Source organism: Sciurus vulgaris (assembly GCF_902686455.1).
Source record: "Sciurus vulgaris genome assembly, chromosome: 9".
Classification (NCBI taxonomy): Eukaryota; Metazoa; Chordata; class Mammalia; order Rodentia; family Sciuridae; genus Sciurus; species Sciurus vulgaris.
Window position 1 is genome coordinate 64,174,883 of NC_136469.1, and position 19,545 is coordinate 64,194,427.

At 38.5% G+C, this 19,545-nt stretch overlaps 1 protein-coding gene across 1 annotated transcript in view; it reads left to right on the plus strand.

The window, feature by feature from the left end:
• The window catches only part of LOC306670170 (netrin receptor UNC5C-like), a 356,297-nt gene that overhangs the window by 267,807 nt on the left and 68,945 nt on the right, over nucleotides 1–19,545 (plus strand). Inside the window, 1 exon segment of the mRNA XM_079154743.1 lies at nucleotides 18,977–19,157. Within this exon segment, the coding sequence (XP_079010869.1) occupies nucleotides 18,977–19,157 (181 nt within the window).

The window sequence follows — 19,545 nt, forward strand, 5'->3', positions numbered from 1 at the left end:
CTGTCTTTCACAGGGGAGTAGAATAGGAAAGAAAACTGCAAGGTGCTTTGCTCTTTATTATTGACATGTATGATTAGACAATTCCTTAACCAATCCCAGGGTTAACAAGTTCATGTATCAAAAGGGCAAGGAGTGCCAATAGCTACTTGGGGGCTGTGTACCTCTCATTGTCAGTGTGATCCTGACCAAAAACAAACTAGTGCAGAAGTAGCTCTGCTAAGAATCTAAGTGATCTTTTCTTCTTTGTTAACGACAAAAAAATGACATGGCCCTACTGGTAAAAAGCAGGTATAGTATTTACTTTGCACTTCAGAAATAAACAAATTCTCATGTAGAAATATTTAAATCTCTCAAAAAGAACTCAGCTTTATGGATATAAAAGATTACAATGAAAGAAATCACAAAATCCAGCCTGTAGGATCACAGTGAACATTATACACATATGAATCACTTTGTTATGGTTTCTGTTGCTGTTTCTATGTATCTGAACTTTAGAGTCTTCTGATTAATAAAAAATTGATTTTATTTCTATTGTTATTTTATTGGCATTTGCAGTACATATTTGGCAGGGTGTTAGAGGTGGAGTTGTAGCCAGATTATTTCATGATACAAGTAGTGCCTCCTCCCTGTGTTGATTCGAATAGTGGAAAGACTCATGAAATCAATCTGAGAGTCTTCTCTAGGTTATCAAAGTATGTCATCAGAAAAAGCTTTTTGTTTTGTTTGGAATTTAAAGGATGTACTTGTTACCAAATGTGGCTCCCATTTAGAACATTTGCTATTCAATGTATACTTTATCATCTAAAGTTTCTACATCATCATTTGTTATTTTCATATCTCCATAATTATTTGAAGCCATAATATCATTATTATTGTTTCAAATATAGCATCCTTTTTGTTTTGTTAGGAACTATTGTTCAGAACTTAAGACAGAATGTCAGAATAGAAATTCTTTTAATTTTTGTAAATTGTTTTTTGTTTTGTTTTGTTGGTACCAGGGATTAAACTCAAGGGTACTTAATCACTGAGCCACATCCCCAGTTATATTTTGTATTGTATTTAGAGACAGGGTCTCACTGAGTTGTTAGCACTTCACTTTTTCTGAGGCTGGTTTTGAACTCGTGATCCTCCTACCTCAGCCTCCAGAGCCACTGGGATCACAGGTGTGTGCCACCATGCCCTGATTTTATTTGTTTTAATTAGTTATACATGACAATAGAATGCACTTTGATACATCTTTTATATAATGTAGTATAATTTCTCATTCTTCTGGTTCTACACGAAGTAGAATTCCACCCATTTTATAGTTTTATGTGTATCTAGGGTAATAATGTCTGACTCATTCTACTATCCTTCCTACCTCCATAACCCCTCCCCTCACTTCACTCACCTCTACCTAATCTAAACTAATTCTGTTCCTCCCTAGTCCACCCCTCATTATGAATTAGCATCCACATATCAGAGAAAACATTTGGCTTTTGATTTCAGGGGATTGGTTTATCTCACTTAGCATGATAATATTCTCCAGCTCTTACTATGACACTAATTTGCTTTTCTTTTAAAGTAACTCAGAGAATACATTTGATGTATTTAAACATAGTTATGGTTGCTAATCCTGGTGCCTCTTTTCCTAGGAAGGCCCTGATATATGAACCCTGGAATATATTCCTTTTGCCTAGAGAATTGGGAAGGATGAAGAATCAAGGAGGCCTTGGTTATTGACTTTTTAAAAACTTTATCACTCTGTCCTAAATATTTGTCTTTCAGTTTTTAGTAGTAAAGCATGAACATAGTTATATGTCAAATTTTTAATAGTGAATTGTAAAAAAAAAAAAAAAGACTGGAAATAAATGACAATGAAAAAGCTAACTATCTAAATGGACCCCCACTTTATAAACTCTTAAATATGAGAACACAATTGGAAATTTGAGACTCTGTCTTAGGTAGCCTAGCTTTTATGATGTTTAATTAGAAAGATGGAGGGGAGTGAATGAAGGTGAGAGAATGACTATGGAAAATCAAGATTAAATTGAGAATTATAATTTATCTCATATTTAATTATGAGCTATAAATGAACAACCCATTGGGGATGTTAATACATTTTTCTCTTTGCTGATAGTATAAATCAAAAAGGGAATTTAAACTGAAGGAAAAGCATTTAGGGAAGAGAAATAGAGATTTTTTTGAAATATAAAGGTTGTTGAATGCTGGAGTAGCCACTCAAAAGAAGTTATGGAAGCTTGAATCATTGAAAAATGATCCCCATGCTTTGCTACAAAACTTCTCTTTCCCTGACAGAACTTACACAGCCAATAGTTCTGACTTTTATAAAATGCCATAACAGCAAAACTATAAAACCATGCATCTCGGTGCCATAAAAAAGTTGTTCCTTAAATCACACCACACACAAGTAGAGATGGCAGTTTTACACACCTTTTCTGGAAACACACAATATGGGTTCAATATACTTCAATTCTGAAACTCGTAATCGAATTGGGAATCCATGATCTTCATTAATAAAATCATGTTAGTGTTTCGAGAACACTGTGCCAGACCGAAGGCCTGGATAGAACTGGGTGACCTCACCGTTGGAGGGATTTCTAAACATCTTATCCTCCAACTGCCAGGGCTGGAAACCAGTGCTCACACAGGGAGACTAGAAATGTGCCCTCTCCTCCTGTGCCTACCCCGGAAGGAATGGTCACTGTAACCATGGGAAACTTTTGTCACCATGAGTTGTCTGAATGAGGATTTCTAAACCACCACCTATAGTCCTTGCAGCAGTAAATTGAAAGTCAGATTTTTCCCAGGTGTTTGTTCTTTGTTTTTTTCCTAATTGGTATTATGAATTTAAAGATAATGTACTTCTTAATGGAGACACCGAGGGGTAATGAATGTGTTTAAGACACATTTATGTTGATAAAACTCTGAGTTATGGTTAAGTACTAGGGAAGAGGCAATTAAATTTACTGACTATCTCCTAATTCCATGTTCTCTCCCTTCCATATCTCATTAAAACTTCCTACAGCCCCTGGAGGTCTGATCTTTCCCATCATACAGGTAAAGATTATGATTCTGGGAGATTGCAGTCTACTTAGGCTGTGAACTCAATTAGGGATCAGGCTGAATACAGAGCCAAGCAGGCCTGGCTCCAAAGCCATTTTTTCCTTTGTAACCAAAAAGAGTTTTATCAACTATACATCTTTGAACTTTGTTCCATTAAAATGACCCAGATTGGGGGGATATATTTGATTGATTTTATAAGCTAATCAGATGATATCCAGACAAAAGTATCTTTTGGGAAAAGTCATTTAATTTATTTAAAAAGTGATACATCATCTCATCAATTTTTTGAAAGTAGAATAAGCATATGATTTTGTGTTGTGTGTTGTTATCATAGGCACATACTTCATGAAATAATGAAGAGTTTAGAATTTTAGAACATAAAAGAGAAATTAAACTCAACTTCAGGGTTTATTCCTGACTCCATTAAGAAGAAGACTAGGAGAGCCAAGTTTATGGAGAAATCAATGTGAAGATACATTGAGATCGATTCAGCACTTGTTATGCTTTTCATATTTGTTGAGCATCTAGATGAAATTATCTAGAAAGTAATTGGAAATATGGATGGAGCTTAACAAAAATTGGAAATGAAGTTAATGATTTTTGAGTTATCGGCCATGAGAATGAACAAGATCACCCAGGCGATGCTCATAAGACTCTTATTCTCAAACCTGGTTGCATGTGAACATCGTCTAGGGAGGTTTTAAAAATCCTGCTGCCTGGGCCTTTGATCAGACCAATTAAGTCAAAACCTCTACAGGTAGGGGCTGGACAGAAGAAGGTTGTGAAAGCTCCCTGAAGATTCTGATGTAAAAAGTTAAGAAAAACTGGCATAAAATGCAAAAGAGAAATAGTGAAAGATCTTCAAGAAGGACCATAAGAAAATGGTGGATGAAAGAAAGGGACCAATGAAAACTTCGCAAAAGCACAGATAATATGGTGGAAAAAAAAAAAAAAAAAGAGAGAGAGAAGCAGAGGGAAGGTTTTCAGAGAGACATTTGTAGGGAGGTCAGTGAAGAAGAGATGGCTTTGGGCTTGGCAATTAGGAGGCCACTGGTCCCCCTTGAAAGTGAAGCTTGAGTAAAGTGATGACCATGAATTCAGACAGTGGTCAGTTGAAGGCTGAGTATACAGGTGAACAGATAGAGGTGGAAAATATTCTGCTAAGGGAAAGAGAAGACTGAAGCCTAACTGGAGAGATGATAACTTCATTGTGGACTTGCTGTTGAGATGGAGGAGACACGTATGTGTGGCAGTTTTCTGAGATGCAAAAGAAAGTAAGAACTTTGGGAGGAGTTTTCTATCTTTTGACTTATTTGATCTGTTGAAAAAAAGAGGGGCATACTTCATCTGCTTGGATTAACAAAACTTAAGTTGTTGGAGGTCTTACAATGTCCAAGAAGTGGAAGAATAAGAAGTCAGTAACAAGTGACATTTCGGAAAGCAAGATTCAGCAAGGCAGTTGTGAATGTTGAGAGAAGAAGTTTGTAAACCTTCAGTTTTTTGTCTTCTAGATTAACTCTTTTTAACCTGCTGACACTTTCAGCTAGAATAGCATGACTTCATTTTTGTTTGATTTTCCTTGACTGAATGTTGAACAAGGACCCCCAATGTGAAGACTGCTCCTTATAGAACTATATCTTGTTATGCAGCATCCTTGCCATAGAGCATGTCACCTAAAAAATAGCAAACCACAGAATGGCCAGTTAGATTAAAATGGTCATTTATAGCATCTGGATACATATAAATAGTTAATGTCAGCTGGACACAGTGGCACTTGCCTATAATCCCAGAGGCTCAGGAAGCAGAGGAAGGAGGACCACAAGTTCAAAGCCAGCCTCAGCAACTTAGTGAGGCCCTAATCAACTAAGTGAGACCCTATCTCTAAATTTAAAAAATTTCAAAAGTGCTGGGGATGTGGATCAGTGAAGAAACACCTCTGGGTTTAATCCCTGGTACCAAAAACAAACAATAACAACAGTACCAAAAAGAATTAAAAAAAAAAAAAAAAAAAAAAAGCTAATATATTTAAAACAGATTTTAATGAGATGTCTTTGGATAAAATATACACACACCAAAAATATTTTAAAGATCTTTCACTTTGTGCTAGATATCTATATCACTCTTCCCTATTAATTAAACTTAAGTCTTAATTTATGAAAGTCATTTAAAGAACTAAAGATACTGGCTTAAGACCCTAGAATGGGTTATTTACTCTGTGGAGAAATATTCATAATAACACTTCAGCTTAAAACTGCATAGTAGTCATCAAAAGTGCTTTCATATGTATTATAGTTTTTACACCTCATGAGAACTCTATGAGGAAGGTAGGCTATGCTTGTTTTAGAGATATTCAAATAAAGTTTAATGGTAGTGTTTGACTTGCTTTAGAGCATTGAATCAGGGAATGGAACAGTTGCGTCTTAGATTTTGACAAGATCTCATTGGCCTTCCATAAAAGTAAAGTGACTTAAAGAACTGCAGAAAGATCCAGGAGACATACATAGGGGGTTCTATTCACTAGTCACCAATTCCCACTTTTACCAAGCTCTTCTTTGGTCTTCTTGGTTCTTAGCCTTCCTCATTCTCCCCTGGTAAAATTCCCTTTTTGGTATCAAAGTCACTATCCTCTCTTGAACATTTGTCTCAAACTTTTTTCTTGACTCTCCCTCAAAGACTTAAAAATTATATAACCTTCCACATCTGTAATCTTAGCAGCTGGGGAGGTTAAGGAAGGAGAATCACAAGTTCAAAGCCAGCATCAGCAGTTTAGCAAGACCGTAAGCAACTTAGTGAGACCCTGTCTCAAAATTTAAAAATAAAAATAAAAAGGGCTTGGGATGCGGCTCAGTGGGGTTCAATCCCCAGTATCAAACAAACAAAGAAAGTATATATCCCCTTACACATTTTAAAGTAGGTATCTAAAAATTTTAATCACAAAATCAAATACGGGGAAAAGATGTTAGGTCTACATGTACTATAAATATTTTATATCTTTTTAAAGACTGTTAGATGATTTAAATTTATTCAATGAAATGCCAACATCATAATGACTTCTTGCCCAATATCATCAATTAATAAAATTTAAGAATAAACTGTTCTTGAATAATAGGGAGATTAATCATGTTCCCTTTTCTATTTTAACTTGTATCTCAAACAACTTCTTCCATAGATTTTTACCCTAATAGAAAACATTTTAGGTATAAAATTTTATCATTGATCACCATACCATACTCCTCTATAATAACAATGTGCACTTAAATTTTATTTTCTATGACCATAAAAATTCAAGTGTTAACATTTCTCCTAGATTGTGAGTATATTCATTATAATTAGTACATGATTTATCTGAAGAACCCCAATTTACTACAGATTTCAGTAAATAATTATTTATAATAAGCTCTGAAATGTTATTGTAGAAAATACACTTAATGGGAGAAATGGGGTTATCCTCTTCCCCCAGTTAGCTTATTCCGTCATATTTTTATGTTAGTAGGACTAAAATGAGACAGGATAAAATCATTTTTATTTCTTTCTGTCATTTATAATAGATTCAAATTCTAAGAATCTTCTCATATATAAGCGAGAATACATCATTATATTGTTAACATGTCCCTCAATTCTTTGTACAACTTCTAACTTACATGCCATAAATCACAAAACTCATCAAAATTTATGTCCAGCATTCCACCAGCTGGCATCCTAGTACCTCTTCCAAGTTTGATGAAAGTTAAGGATTATAAAAACACCTGACGTTAGAAGGATTGGTTACCCTGTTATTATAGCCCCATTGTGCTCTCAAGTACCCACACTCATATTCCCAATTTCTCCTGTCTGGCATGCTGGAAGTTTCTGTCCTGTCAGGCAGTGTATTATGGGACAATTTCGATGTAAGAGATGCCATTCTTTTGAAAAATAGAAGCAAGTTCTTAGAGATTAGTTTTGAAGGACTACATGTAGAAGTTAAAGATACACTGATTCCCTTCAAAATGTTTTTGTCTGTGTATTCCTTAGAATTTTTGCACAATGTTGAATGTGCTTGAATTCTAGTTTTGAAATCCTCCTTTGAAATCTCACTTGAATCTGTTCTGAAATCCTACTACCTTCAAACTCCTCTTAATCTAAATCACAGGAGTTCCATTAGCATTTATATTCCATGTTTATAGAATTTTGTATGGCTTAGTTGATGTTATTTCTTCGGGTCATTTGCACGTGAAGAGAAATGATGGAATTAAAAACTTGGGCTTGTCTCTCTTAAAGACATTTCAAGTCACTGCCAAAAATTTGGGAGATAATTTTGGAGAGTGAGGAGGCTTTTCTGACAGCCTTCAAATAAAAGCACACCCAGTCCTGATGCCTGTCACATGACACTGGTCTTGTGAGTGGTCAGGGTCATGGTGGTAACAGAAGGCACATCCAGTACCTCTCCTCAAGACCTCCCTGCTTTCCTGGGGGCACCAGCCAGAGGACCGCTCAAGTCCTGGATAGGTACAATGTGTCTTAGTGTCCTGCTTCTTCAGCCACTACCTGGAGTTCACTCAGCCAAAGCTCCAGCCCAGATCACTACAGTCACCCCCTCTGAGTTCTGTGCTTAGAAGACAGAGAAGAACCTGGAGGTCTGGCATCCTGAATTCAAGTCTGTGCTCCTGTACAGACTTCATAAACCTGAACAAGTTCTCTCTGAACCTCATCTTTTCATGAGAACAGGATGGGTGCAGAGATACCTTCTTCAGAGTGCTGTGTTGAAGACTAGAGATTAAGTACACAAAGGACCTCACTGGGTGCCTGCAACTGCCAAGATGATATCCTGCTTTCCTCTTCCTCACACTTTGGCCAAACTCTTCATTCCTCTCACCTCCCTCTCTGCCCTCTCAATTTCAGCATAGAGAAAATGTTCTGCTTTTTAACACTCTTTCTCCCTTAATCCAAGTCACTATTCTCATGATTCACACTAGGGAATACAGAATCCCTTTTCTCCTCTAGGTCACACTCCCTGCTTCCCCTACCCCCAAAATGATAATTATTTTTTTCTTTTTTTATTTATATACTTTTTATTTTTACAGACTGCATTTTGATTCATGATTCACAAATGGGATACAACATTTTGTTTCTATGGTTGTGCATGATGTAGATTCATACCATTTAGAAATCATACACGTACATAGGGTAATGATGTCTGTCTCATTCCACCATCTTTCATACCCCCACCCGCTCTTCCCTCTCATTTCCCTAAACGTAATACAAAGTTCCTCCATTCTTCTCTCACCTCCAACCCCCGCCCCCATTATGTATCATCATCCACTTACCAGGGAAAACATTTGGCCTTTGGTTTTTTGGGCTTGGCTTTTTCACTTAGCATGATATTCTCCGACTCCATTCACTTATCTGCAAATGCCATAGTATTATTCTTATTTATGGCTGAATAATATTCCATTGTGTAATAGTTTCTTTATCCATTCATTTGTTGAAGGGCATCTAGGTTGGTTCCACAATCTAGCCGTTGTGAATTGAGTTGCTATAAACATTGATGCGGCTGTGTTACTGTAGTATGCTAATTTTAAGTCCTTTGGGTATAAACCAAGGAGTGAGATAACTGGGTCAAAAGGTGGGTCCATTCCAAGTTTTCTGAGGATTCTCCACACTGCTTTCCAGTGTGGCTACACCAATTTGCAACTCCACCAGCAATGTAAAAATGTGCCTTTTTCCCTACATCCATGCCAACATCTATTATTGCTTGTGTTCTTGATAATAGCCATTCTAATTGGAGTAAGATGAAATCTTAGAGTTGTTTTAGTTTGCATTTCTCTAATTACTAGAGATGTTGAACACTTTTTCATGTATGTTTTAATCACCTGTATATTTTCTTCTGTAAAGTGTCCATCCAGTTCCTTGGCCCATTTATTGATTGGGTTCTTTGTATTTTTGATATAAAGTTTTGTAAATTCTTTACAAATTTTGGAGATTAGTGCTCTATCTGAAGTGCATGTGGAAAAGATTTTCTCCCACTCTGTAGGGATAATTATTCAATAACCACAGGGTGTGTCCCAGAAATCCTACCTCTTCTTTCCCATTAGATCAGCCCAACTGCCCCTAGAATCCTTGTTACCAGGAGAAAAAAGCAAAGGAGAGAACTGGGAACAATCACACCAGAATTTAGGAGCTTTGGGGAGAGCAGAGGTGACTAGAAGGAAATTTCCATCTCCTGATATCTGGATAAAGTGTTAAAGCTAATGAGATGTGTGCCATGGGATGAGTGTGAGGTGGGGTAGAGACACTTGCCATTAAAAGAAGGGGTGACAAGGATTAAAGTACCAGGAAAAAAAAACCTGAAAAACTCACAAATTTTACAGGAATATAAAATATCTTTGATTAAAAATTTATTCTACTTGGACTTTTAAAACATTGATGTAGGAATGATTTCTTATAGTGGAATTAGAAAATAATATTTATTCAGATTCATTAAATTGTATGGTTTAATATCTACTTAACAAATGAATGCTAATTTTATCTGCAGAATTTAAATTCACAGAGTATAAGGAGAAATACATATGCAGGTTAGCATTCAAACTAGATTAGTCAATTGAATACTGCCCATTTCTAGTACAGTCTTTGAGTTATAATATAATGGTGAATGGTGTGGACTTTGATATGTGTCAATGAAGGCTAAAATTGTTAAAATCTTTTTAGTTTTAGATTATCACTATTTCTTCTTGTTCTTTAGAGTTGTGTGGCTTTTTCCACCTCTTTTAATATATCTTTCATTAAATGTTAATAAGTCTAGAATATTTATTGCACACCAGACTCTGTTAGGTATTTAACTTGTTTGGTCCCTACAAACCTTATGAAATAAACTCTAGTCATTCTCATTTTATAAATAGGAATTCTGAAGCATATAGAAGATAAGAAACCTACCCAAGAGAGGCTCAAGTAACCCCAAAATGACAGTTCAACTTTTGCACACCTGCAGTCAAGAGCAGCCTTCTTAGTTGAGACTTTGAAGAAAGGCTTCTTGAAATAAGACACTCAGTGACACAATGGGACTGATCAATATCAAACAAAACAACAGAATACGAAGTAGGTCATCCTGATATTGCCTTATAACTATTTTTATTACCTCTTAATAAAATCACATAGCTTTTGAAACACTTGAGAAAATTACTTCAAATACACTCCAAATTGCTGAAGAGGCTGCGGTTACTGAGCCACAAGGACAGACGCTGAACACCAGCTTGCATCGCTGGTTGCAGCCGTGGCGACCACTCATGTTTTATAGTTGAAGTCTTTTATTGTTTTCTGAACTTCAACCTAGTTTTCTTTTTTCTTGAATGTTTTATACAGAGCTAAAAATAACTTCTAACTCACAAAGGCTTTTCTCTCATATAAATCAGTTTGCTATGTGGGAGAGATAGGGAGATTTGAAGGTGAAACCAAAGGGAAGTGTGGAAATGACCAAAATATGAATAGTTTAGAGGTCGGAACGAGTACTCCTGACTAAACAAGACTGAATTCTAAATAAATGGCTGCAACCATTGAACTACTTACTACAGAGTATGCAAGGAGACTCACTGTGGAATTACTTCGGACGAAAGAGTGTCACATTTTTTGGTTGTGTTGGCTCTGGAAATATTGCATGACAAATGATTTTTTTTTAATTATATGCTATGGCTCTTTCATACTGATTTCTCCTGATGATTCAGTCCTTAACATGGTAAACAGAATTATTCTCACACATCTTTCTTTTCCATACATTTCTAAATGTTCATTAGTGTGCTTCATTATTTTTGTCTGGGCCAAAATAGTAATTAAATATCATTTCAACCCACTTTTGCCTGCAACTACCTTTTTTATCAATACCCAATTTAAGTTCTTAATGCTAAGACAAAGCTGACTCTAGAGAAGCAAAAAATCTTTGGGGTTGGTTTGTTTTCAGAACTTAAAGAGAAAAGCACCACTCTCTTAATAGAAATAATGGGAATTTTGAGCAACTTAGCCATTGCCAAAATCGTGCTGTGTTACCTGGATTCCTTGTAAGATCAGGCCAGTCTGAACTTGAAATCAGCCCTCTGCCTCCTCTATCCCTGCTCCACACCGTCCTGAGCCAGAAAGTTCAGGAAATTCCCTTTTATAACCCCTTTCCACATACAATCAACTCATAAGCCCTGTCCTTTGTTCCTTCAAATTATTTTCTGAAGCCATTGATTCTCCTTTCCCACTGTCTCAATTCACTCTTCATGGTCTTTTGTCTGGACTATAGTGTCTATTAAGTGCTCTCCTGCTTCCAAATTGCCCCCTTCTAATTCACCCTAAAACACCTTTCTTAAATCAAAATGTCATTATGCCCCTTTGCCTCTTAACCCTTCCCGGATTGCAGGAACTACGGGTAGGGGCCAAACATGTGAGCACTGCATCAGAGTCCTTGTGTGATTTCCCGAAAGCCAGCTTCTCCATCCTTCCTGCACCCCACCTGACTGTTCACTTAATACTTAGCTGTCTAGTGCTCAGACTCAAGTGGCTTAGCAGCAGAAACCCAGGCACCTGCTGTCCTCTTTCTGAAGTGTCCTCCTCACCCCCATGTCCTTCCTTTGTCTTCCTAATAAGTTGAACTCCATCCTCAGAAGGGAATTCAGATATTTCCTTCTCACATGTCATCCCTGACATAATCCAGCCTCAGTTTACCCCTTCTTAGCACAGATCTGTACTGCAATTATGTGGTTACAGGTTTGCCTTCCTATCCATAGAGTTCTACAAGCACACACTGACTTGCCTACGGCCCTGCCCCCAGTGCCTGGCACATGGTAGGTATTCAGGGTTTGTAGAATTGAACAGAAATCACAGGATGTCTACCTCCTTGCATATTAAAAATTAAAATTCTTAAACTGTACTTGAGGAGGTCTACTATGATCATCTAGCTTCTCTGTTTCCTAGATGAAAGTTTATGATAATTATCCAAACACATTTTTTTTAAATTCTCCAGCAGTTATCTAGGAATAACATGAGCAGCTGGACATACGGACCACAGGATGCTATAGACTCATACTTAAATAGCAGTGAAACACTGGGAGTCTACCAGCAAAATTCTGAAGGCCTCTTCTGTCTCATGATTTCACCAAAACATCTTATCCTCAAAGGCAAGGGAATTTCTATTCTTAATCCTCAACAGAACAACAGTTATAGATAAATAAAATTAATCACATGAGACATTCAAAATGGCCTTCACTAAATACTTTGAATGTTATTCTTAACAGACAAAGCATGAACCTTATAGAGGCCTAACTGTGTAAACAATGAATTTGACTCCACTACGTGTCTCAAACATATGAGCAAATACTAACTAAGCATCTACTAAAGATCAGTTCTAAGTCCTGAGAATATAAAAATGAGTAAAAGAAAGAGAAAGACCAAACAGTCATAGAGCTTACATTCTGGAGAAAATTAATAACTAATGTAATTAATGCCTGGGACAATGGCACACACCTGTAATCCCAACTACTCAGGAGGCTGAGGCAGGAGGATAGCAAGTTGAAGGCCAGCCTGACCTGACTCAAAATAAAATTAAAAAGGAGTGGGAGATAATTCAGTGATACAGCATCAATGAGGCCCTGGTTTCAATCCCCAGAACTCACAAAAGAAAGTATAGAGTAAATGAGATAGTAAAAAACTCCATGGAGAAAATGAAAGAAAGGAAGGTAGCATGTTGGGATGTAGGCAGAGGGATAAGTTGCAGTTTTAAAGGAGGACCAGGAAATGACAGAATGTGATACTTGAACAAAGATCTGAAGAAAGTGAAGGAGCAAACAGGTGTCCAGGGAAGGATTGTTTCCAGCAGGTACACCAGCAGATTCCAAATCCTCAAGGCAGGATACCACGCCTGATGTTGATAAGGATGAGCCAAGGGGCCAGCACACCACAAGATAAAGAAGTGGAGAGTGAGAAGGTGGACTCAGGGAGGTCGGGGGTCCGAGTGGTGCAGTTTTGGGGTCAGGAGTTATAATGACTTTGGCTTTGACACTAAGGAGTTGTTGGAGGGTTTGAGATGTGGTGTAGCATGCTGTGACTTGGGGATTATGGGTTAGCCTAACTGTGTGTTAAGAATAGAGTGTTGAGGAGAAGGCAGAAAGTTCTTGCAGCAGTACAGTAGAATAATGGTTGTGACTTGAACTCGGAAGGAGACCGCAGTGAGGGTATAAGAAGTAGTCAGACTCTTGAATGGGCAAAGAGAGCAGAAGAAAGGAGGGAACCCTAAATATGAGGTTTTTGTCTGAGTCACTGGAAACTGGAGGTGGCCTCAACTAAGCGGGCTAAGGGGAGGGGAGGAGCAGGTTTGGAAAGTCTGCTTGGAAGGTCACTATTAGACAACCAAGTCGAGTCACAAGAAGGCTGTCGGATATATGAGTCTAGAGTTCAGGGGTGGAAGCTGCACTAGAGATAAATTTAGAAGTCATGTTCATGAGACTGAATGAGCTCACCAAGAAAATGAATATGGAGAAAAAAGAGGAAATAGAAGAAATCCAAGGACCAAATAACAGGGGCACACACACTAGCCCAGGTGAGCTGGGTTTGGAGGTAAAGTGAGGTAGGACAGGAGCCAGGAAAGTGAGAAGGCAAGTGAGGAGGAGGGAGGGAGGAATCAGGCCAAGTGCTGCTACTGAGTCAAGTGCCATGAGCACTAAGTTCTCAGCAGGGCATTTAACAAAGTAACTGAGTTCTGGAGAGGGCAGGCATGGAGGCAATTGGGAGGAAAAGCAGATCTGAATCGGTGAGTGATGAAGAGGATGGGACTTGAGGAGAGTGAGTGAAAACAGCTCTTCTAAAGAGTCTTATAAGTAAAGCAAGCACAGAAATGTGCAGGTAAATAGGAGCAGAAATGGGCAGGGAGGATTTTGTTTTAAGTCATGGGGAAAAGCATGTCTGGATGCTTATGAAAATTATTCCGAATGGAGTCAAAATTGAATGATTTAGGAGAAAGGGAATTGCTGGGACTTGTCCATGAATAACAGCATGAGAATGAAAGACAGAGGTGACATACGGGAGCCCAGGGAGCTCCCCCAGGGCCGAGAGAGAGGGTGTATAACAGGGGCGGGTAGGCAGGCAGTGGGGGCTTTGGAAGGTCTCGCCTGATCGTCAGTTTTCTCAGTTACGTATTCCTGTTGGTCATCATCTGAAAGTGAGGAGAGAGGGGGAGGTAGTGTTTAAAGAGAGAGGACAAAGTGTGAAACATTTGTCTAGGAGAATGGGAGAGTGAGCAGATGATGAAAATGCAGTATGACTTTTTGGCAGAATCAAAAGCCCATTTGTGTTCTGTTTTCATGAATTTAGGATGAGCGCATCCAATATGGCTGTTTCCAGCCATGTTCCCCTTTAAGGATTCAGAGGTGATGGAAGGGAACAGTGGCCAGTGAGTTCCTGGAAGTGAGAGAAGGATGAGGGAGTTAAGGGTACAATGCAAGGATTATTTACAAAATTAGACATCAAATTATGCTTAGGGAAGAGGGAAGAGTAAGAAATGAAATTGGTAAGTAAGTAGCTTTTAAGTTTTGGTGAAAGGTTGTTGAGATAAGGATCCTAAGGAAAGTGAGCAGGAAAGACAGAAAATGGTAAAATGCATGTTTGAAATTGAGTTTACAGAGAGGTCATAATTAATGGTAAGGATAAGAGCCAAACCAATACATCTCAAACTTTAATGGGTATGTAAAATGGTATGTGTTAGGAGGTACATTTTGTATCAATAAGTCCAGGAGAGCAGCGTCTGAGTTCTGCATTTCTGTCAAGCTCCCAGGGTAATGCCAGTACTGTTGGTCTAGGGGTCTCATTTTGAAAGGCAACAATCTAGCAGTAAATTACAGCCCCTTGGGGAGATTAAAATATACTGATTCTAGACCTCTTCAGAACAAAGAATCAGAATTTCTGCAAGTCGGCAGTTTCTCTGGATTGAGTTTAGAACTTACACTGTACAAATGCTCTCTAAGTCATTCTGTCATAAAACCAGGGTTGAAAACCTTTGGCCTAGAACATATGATCTTCATAACAAGATTGTTCTGGGAGGGAGGGTCATGGAACCAAGGGTCAAGACATTAAGAGTGTCATCTTTGAAGCTGTTAAAATAATCAGAAATTTTGCTGAATAGAGTGACTATAAGCCCAGAAGTCTGTAGATGACTATAGGAAAAAAATGTAGAAATTAGGTGATATCTTTTGGCACTGTCACTGGCTCATGGGTTCTGTGCTCCCTCCTGGAAGAATAAGGCAGAGGCACAGTGTAACAGGAACAAGGCTCTGTTGGGGGAGGGGTTCTTCATGAGCAAGAAGGAAGAGGGCACTGACCCCGTTTCAGGCAGGCTCAAGCAAAGGCTTTTATGGCATCTATGGGACAGGCAAGAACCCAGTCTCTTGATGTTGTCACATGTAGAGGTGGGATTGTGGTTGTGCATGTACTCTTCTGCATCATGCTAAAATTCATATGCCCCACATCTCATTACCATCTTAAGTCTCCACCTAGAGCTGTACATTTTACTATGCTAATAAGGTAAAGGTGACCTTGGGTTACTTTAGTAACTATTCATCACATGAGTTTGTCTCTCACCACCTGGAGCTGCTCCTTATCATCTGAGAAAGTTCCTAACATTATTTTCAGAACCAGGCAGATTGTTGTTCTGTCTCAGTGGCCTTGACATAGTGATTTTGCTTTGTCTGGCTCCAGCTTCTTGGCATTTTTGCTGACTACATAATCTCAGAGGGCTAAGCTGACTTCTCAGCCTCCTGTCTCCTGGCTTGTTCATAGCCCTGAAGACAAGCTCACTTTTTAACTCCTAATTTTCCTAGATGGCTATTCATAACTTAAGACTGAGAGCTAGCTTGCCTGTCCCATCCTGCCCTGAGAGATTTTAATCCCTTAATCCTAAAAGGTTCTGCTTTTCATCTCAGAGCAAAACAGAGAGAATGGTCTGAAATAGACAGTGTGGAACAAGGACACCTACCTGATTACCAGCCCAGGGTTAGTTGGATTTTGGAAATCAAACATCTACCATTGAGAGGACTCCAGAAGAAACATCAAAAAAGAGCTGGGCTTAGGTCGGAAAAAGATGAAGTAAACCATCTAAAATGAGGTTGAAACTCGGGAGGGTTTTGGGGATGGATTTCAAGCCAGCGTGGAAGGACTTTGGGCAATGGAGATGTGTAGTACAACGAGGGATTATGGTGCAGGAGATGAGGGATGACCTGCAGCCCTGAGCTGAGCCTCCCCTGGAGGTGATGGTCTCAAAGCAGAGAGCCATGGCACAGTTGTTGTACAGGATTGTGGGGGTCTGGGGGAACTTGCCAGAAGCTGGGGTAGCCCTTGTCTCTCCTCTTTGTTCTTACAGCCATTTCCTAGCCTTAGAATCCTGTTTCTTCCAACAAAGTTGTGTAAGCCAACCAAATGTGGAAAAGATAAAAGCAGAGCTTCTGAATTATAGTGGTCATTACAGAGGAGGGCAGTGCCATGTACGGGACCCTGGGTATAGCATTGCAGGGTATGGGGGATTTTTCAGAGGTCCCAGAGGCTAAGGACATAATCACTAATCCAACATAGTGAGAGACAACCAAGTAAAATATGGCATTAGGTATGAAAGCATAAAGATCATATGCAAGTACGTGTGTTTCTTTAAGTCTTTTGTCAACCGAACAAACTGAACTCTTTCTTCCATGTAATAAACTCTTCAAATAAACACGTAGTTTGTAATATCCCTTGAGATTTCTGTGTGTCAGTTGTGATTAGGATAACTTAACTATTGTTAAACTGATCTCAATTTACATAAAGAAACCAGAGTTTTGGACAACCGTGACTTAGCTGAACTCTCTAAAATGAAACCAAGAGCCAATCATTTAACTGCAAGTAGATTTTTAAGGAAGTACTCCCAGTAGAGCTTATGAAATGGGCCAGAGCGAGTAGGAGATAAGAGGCGAAGATAAGTCATAGGATAAATTTAGCCAAGATCTCAAGGATACTGCCTTCTAACTGTGGGAACTCTGGAGAGCTTAGACTCAGTACTGACCCAGTTGGACAGTAGGCATATTTCTGCACCCATTGGTCAATGGCTAGCAGGTAACCTGTGGGGAAATGCTTGTGAACCTCAGGCACTTCTAGGCAAGGAGAATTCACGAGTCTGAGAGATGTCTCTGGAAGAACAGGAGGTGTGGACCCTTGAGAAATAAGCAAGCTGAATACAAAAAGTAGGGATCCAAGAACAATGGAAGTAGGGTCCAGTAGGGCCTTCTATGAGTAGAAAGCTTTCTTTAGGATAGTAGCACAGATAACCCAGTTAAAGGCTAGATTCCCAAAACATGAATGTTTACTTTCAACTATCCTCAAGTAGATTTCATGCTGGATACATTTTGCTGATCTCTCCTGTGTATTTACAGCAAGATACTCAGCTACACTCAGGGCCAAACTTTGAGAAAATCCACCCAGGTCCAGGGAGTATGAGTATATATATATATCAGATATGTCCAAGCATGCCCCTGGCTGAGTGTATTCTGTATTTGAAAACAAAATGCTCACTTTAAAAATACTGGTTTAGATGGATTCCATTCTTTTTCTCACTACCATTAGAGCAAATGTCAAGAATGTTTAACTATTCCAAAATTTACATTATTACAAATAGTTGCTATAATCTACATCCCCATCCGTCTCTATATTTCAGGATTGTGGTTGGCTTTTGTTTTCCCCTTCAAAATGTTGGCTCCTCTTGTAAGGATTAGAGGAGCATTATTTGAGACTCCCTGCATTAGATGTAACTTAGAACTGTGCTGTGTCAAGCCCACTGACAGATTTAGAGATTAATTTCTAGACCTCTTGCAGTGCCAGAGAAGCTCTTTAAGATTTTGAAAATGGCAACAATATTGACTCCCTACCACTAAAGGTTACTTGTATCCATATCTACTCTAATGCTAAAGGAAACTTTAAGTGTGGTAAATATCAATGTTGTTTTTGCTTTATGGAAAAACCTGCACATTGTTTTAAAAGCCAGAATAAGAAATAGCTTACCCTCAGGAAAGACAGCCTGTACATGTTTATTTCCCTCCTTTTATTCAGCAAGGATAACATCACTGTTGCTAAATTGATATCATTTGCATAAAAAAACCATAGTTCAATAGTACAGAAGTACAGTCATGTCTTAGATCAGTTTCCCCAAAAGCAAACCATGAGTGAAAGATTTGAATACTACAGAGAGAAAAAGAGAAATCTGAGTATGACTTATGAGCCATTTTGATTATATTGAGGGTTGGTAGAAAAACTTTTTTTCCCAAATATTTTGGCTTAGATGCATCTCCAAATATGTGTTTTGCTCCATTTTAAAGTCTGAGCATTTTCAGGGAAATTTAATCCATATGTTGCTGTGAGGCTACACGTAAATCATCCAAATGTTATTTTGTTAGAGCTACATGATGTCTAAAATGCCTTTTTTATAGTCCTTATATTCTTTTCTGAAAAGCAGCAGGTAAGTTTGCCAAGAGTAAACAAATCAAATAGCAAAAGGTTTGAGTTCAGTTGGAAATGTTTAGCCTATTATTTTTGATTGGGTTCTGAACTTGGCAGTGCACATTCCAGGTTCCTGCCTGCAGGGCAAAGTGAAAACAATTTGAACACTGTATTTCCCAATTGGTTCATTGACATTTGAGAATAATGTAGTACAGACAGAATCAGCATGTTTGGCAGGTGAGTGATACTTAACATGACCTCAGAAAGTTACTTTCCCCTGGTTTGCAGAAGTTCATAGCATGGAACAATGTTGTACATATTATAAACACAGATTAAGATAGGCAGCCATCAAGGGATCCACACTGGGGATTTATCTGGTTTTGTTTTTTGTGTTTTTTTTTTGTTGTTGTTGTTGTTGTTGTTGTTTTTTTTGGTTTTTTGTTTTTTGCATCTTTAGGTGGAATGGTTGAAAAATGAAGACATAATTGATCCCATTGAAGATCGGAATTTTTATATTACTATCGATCACAACCTCATCATAAAGCAGGCCCGTCTCTCAGATACTGCAAATTATACCTGTGTCGCCAAAAACATTGTTGCCAAGAGGAAAAGCACAACCGCCACTGTCATAGTCTATGGTGAGTGTCGTATTTTGGGGGACTCAACCCAGCTCATGCTAAACCATAGTTTCTCATTGTTGTTTTAGAGTCTGGAGTTACAGGCCACTTCTCAGTCCCTTTTGTTGCTCAGTCCCATCTCCCAAATCTGCTTCCCTGATCCTCTTAAGAAAAACTGGGTTTGGCCATTGCTAGTCCTTTATCAGGGAGTGCATAGACAGGTAAAGGATATCTATGAGTGCATACTGCTTCCCTAAGCCCTCATCTCTCCATGACCTGCACCACCAAGGTCTAGATTGAGTCTAGAGGCGGAGATGCTTAAGCAGCCCACTGGTACTTCTGTGGTCCTAGGCTCAGTCCCTCAAGAAAACTCAAGAAAGCTGGAGCTGACCTGTTGCCCAAACACACA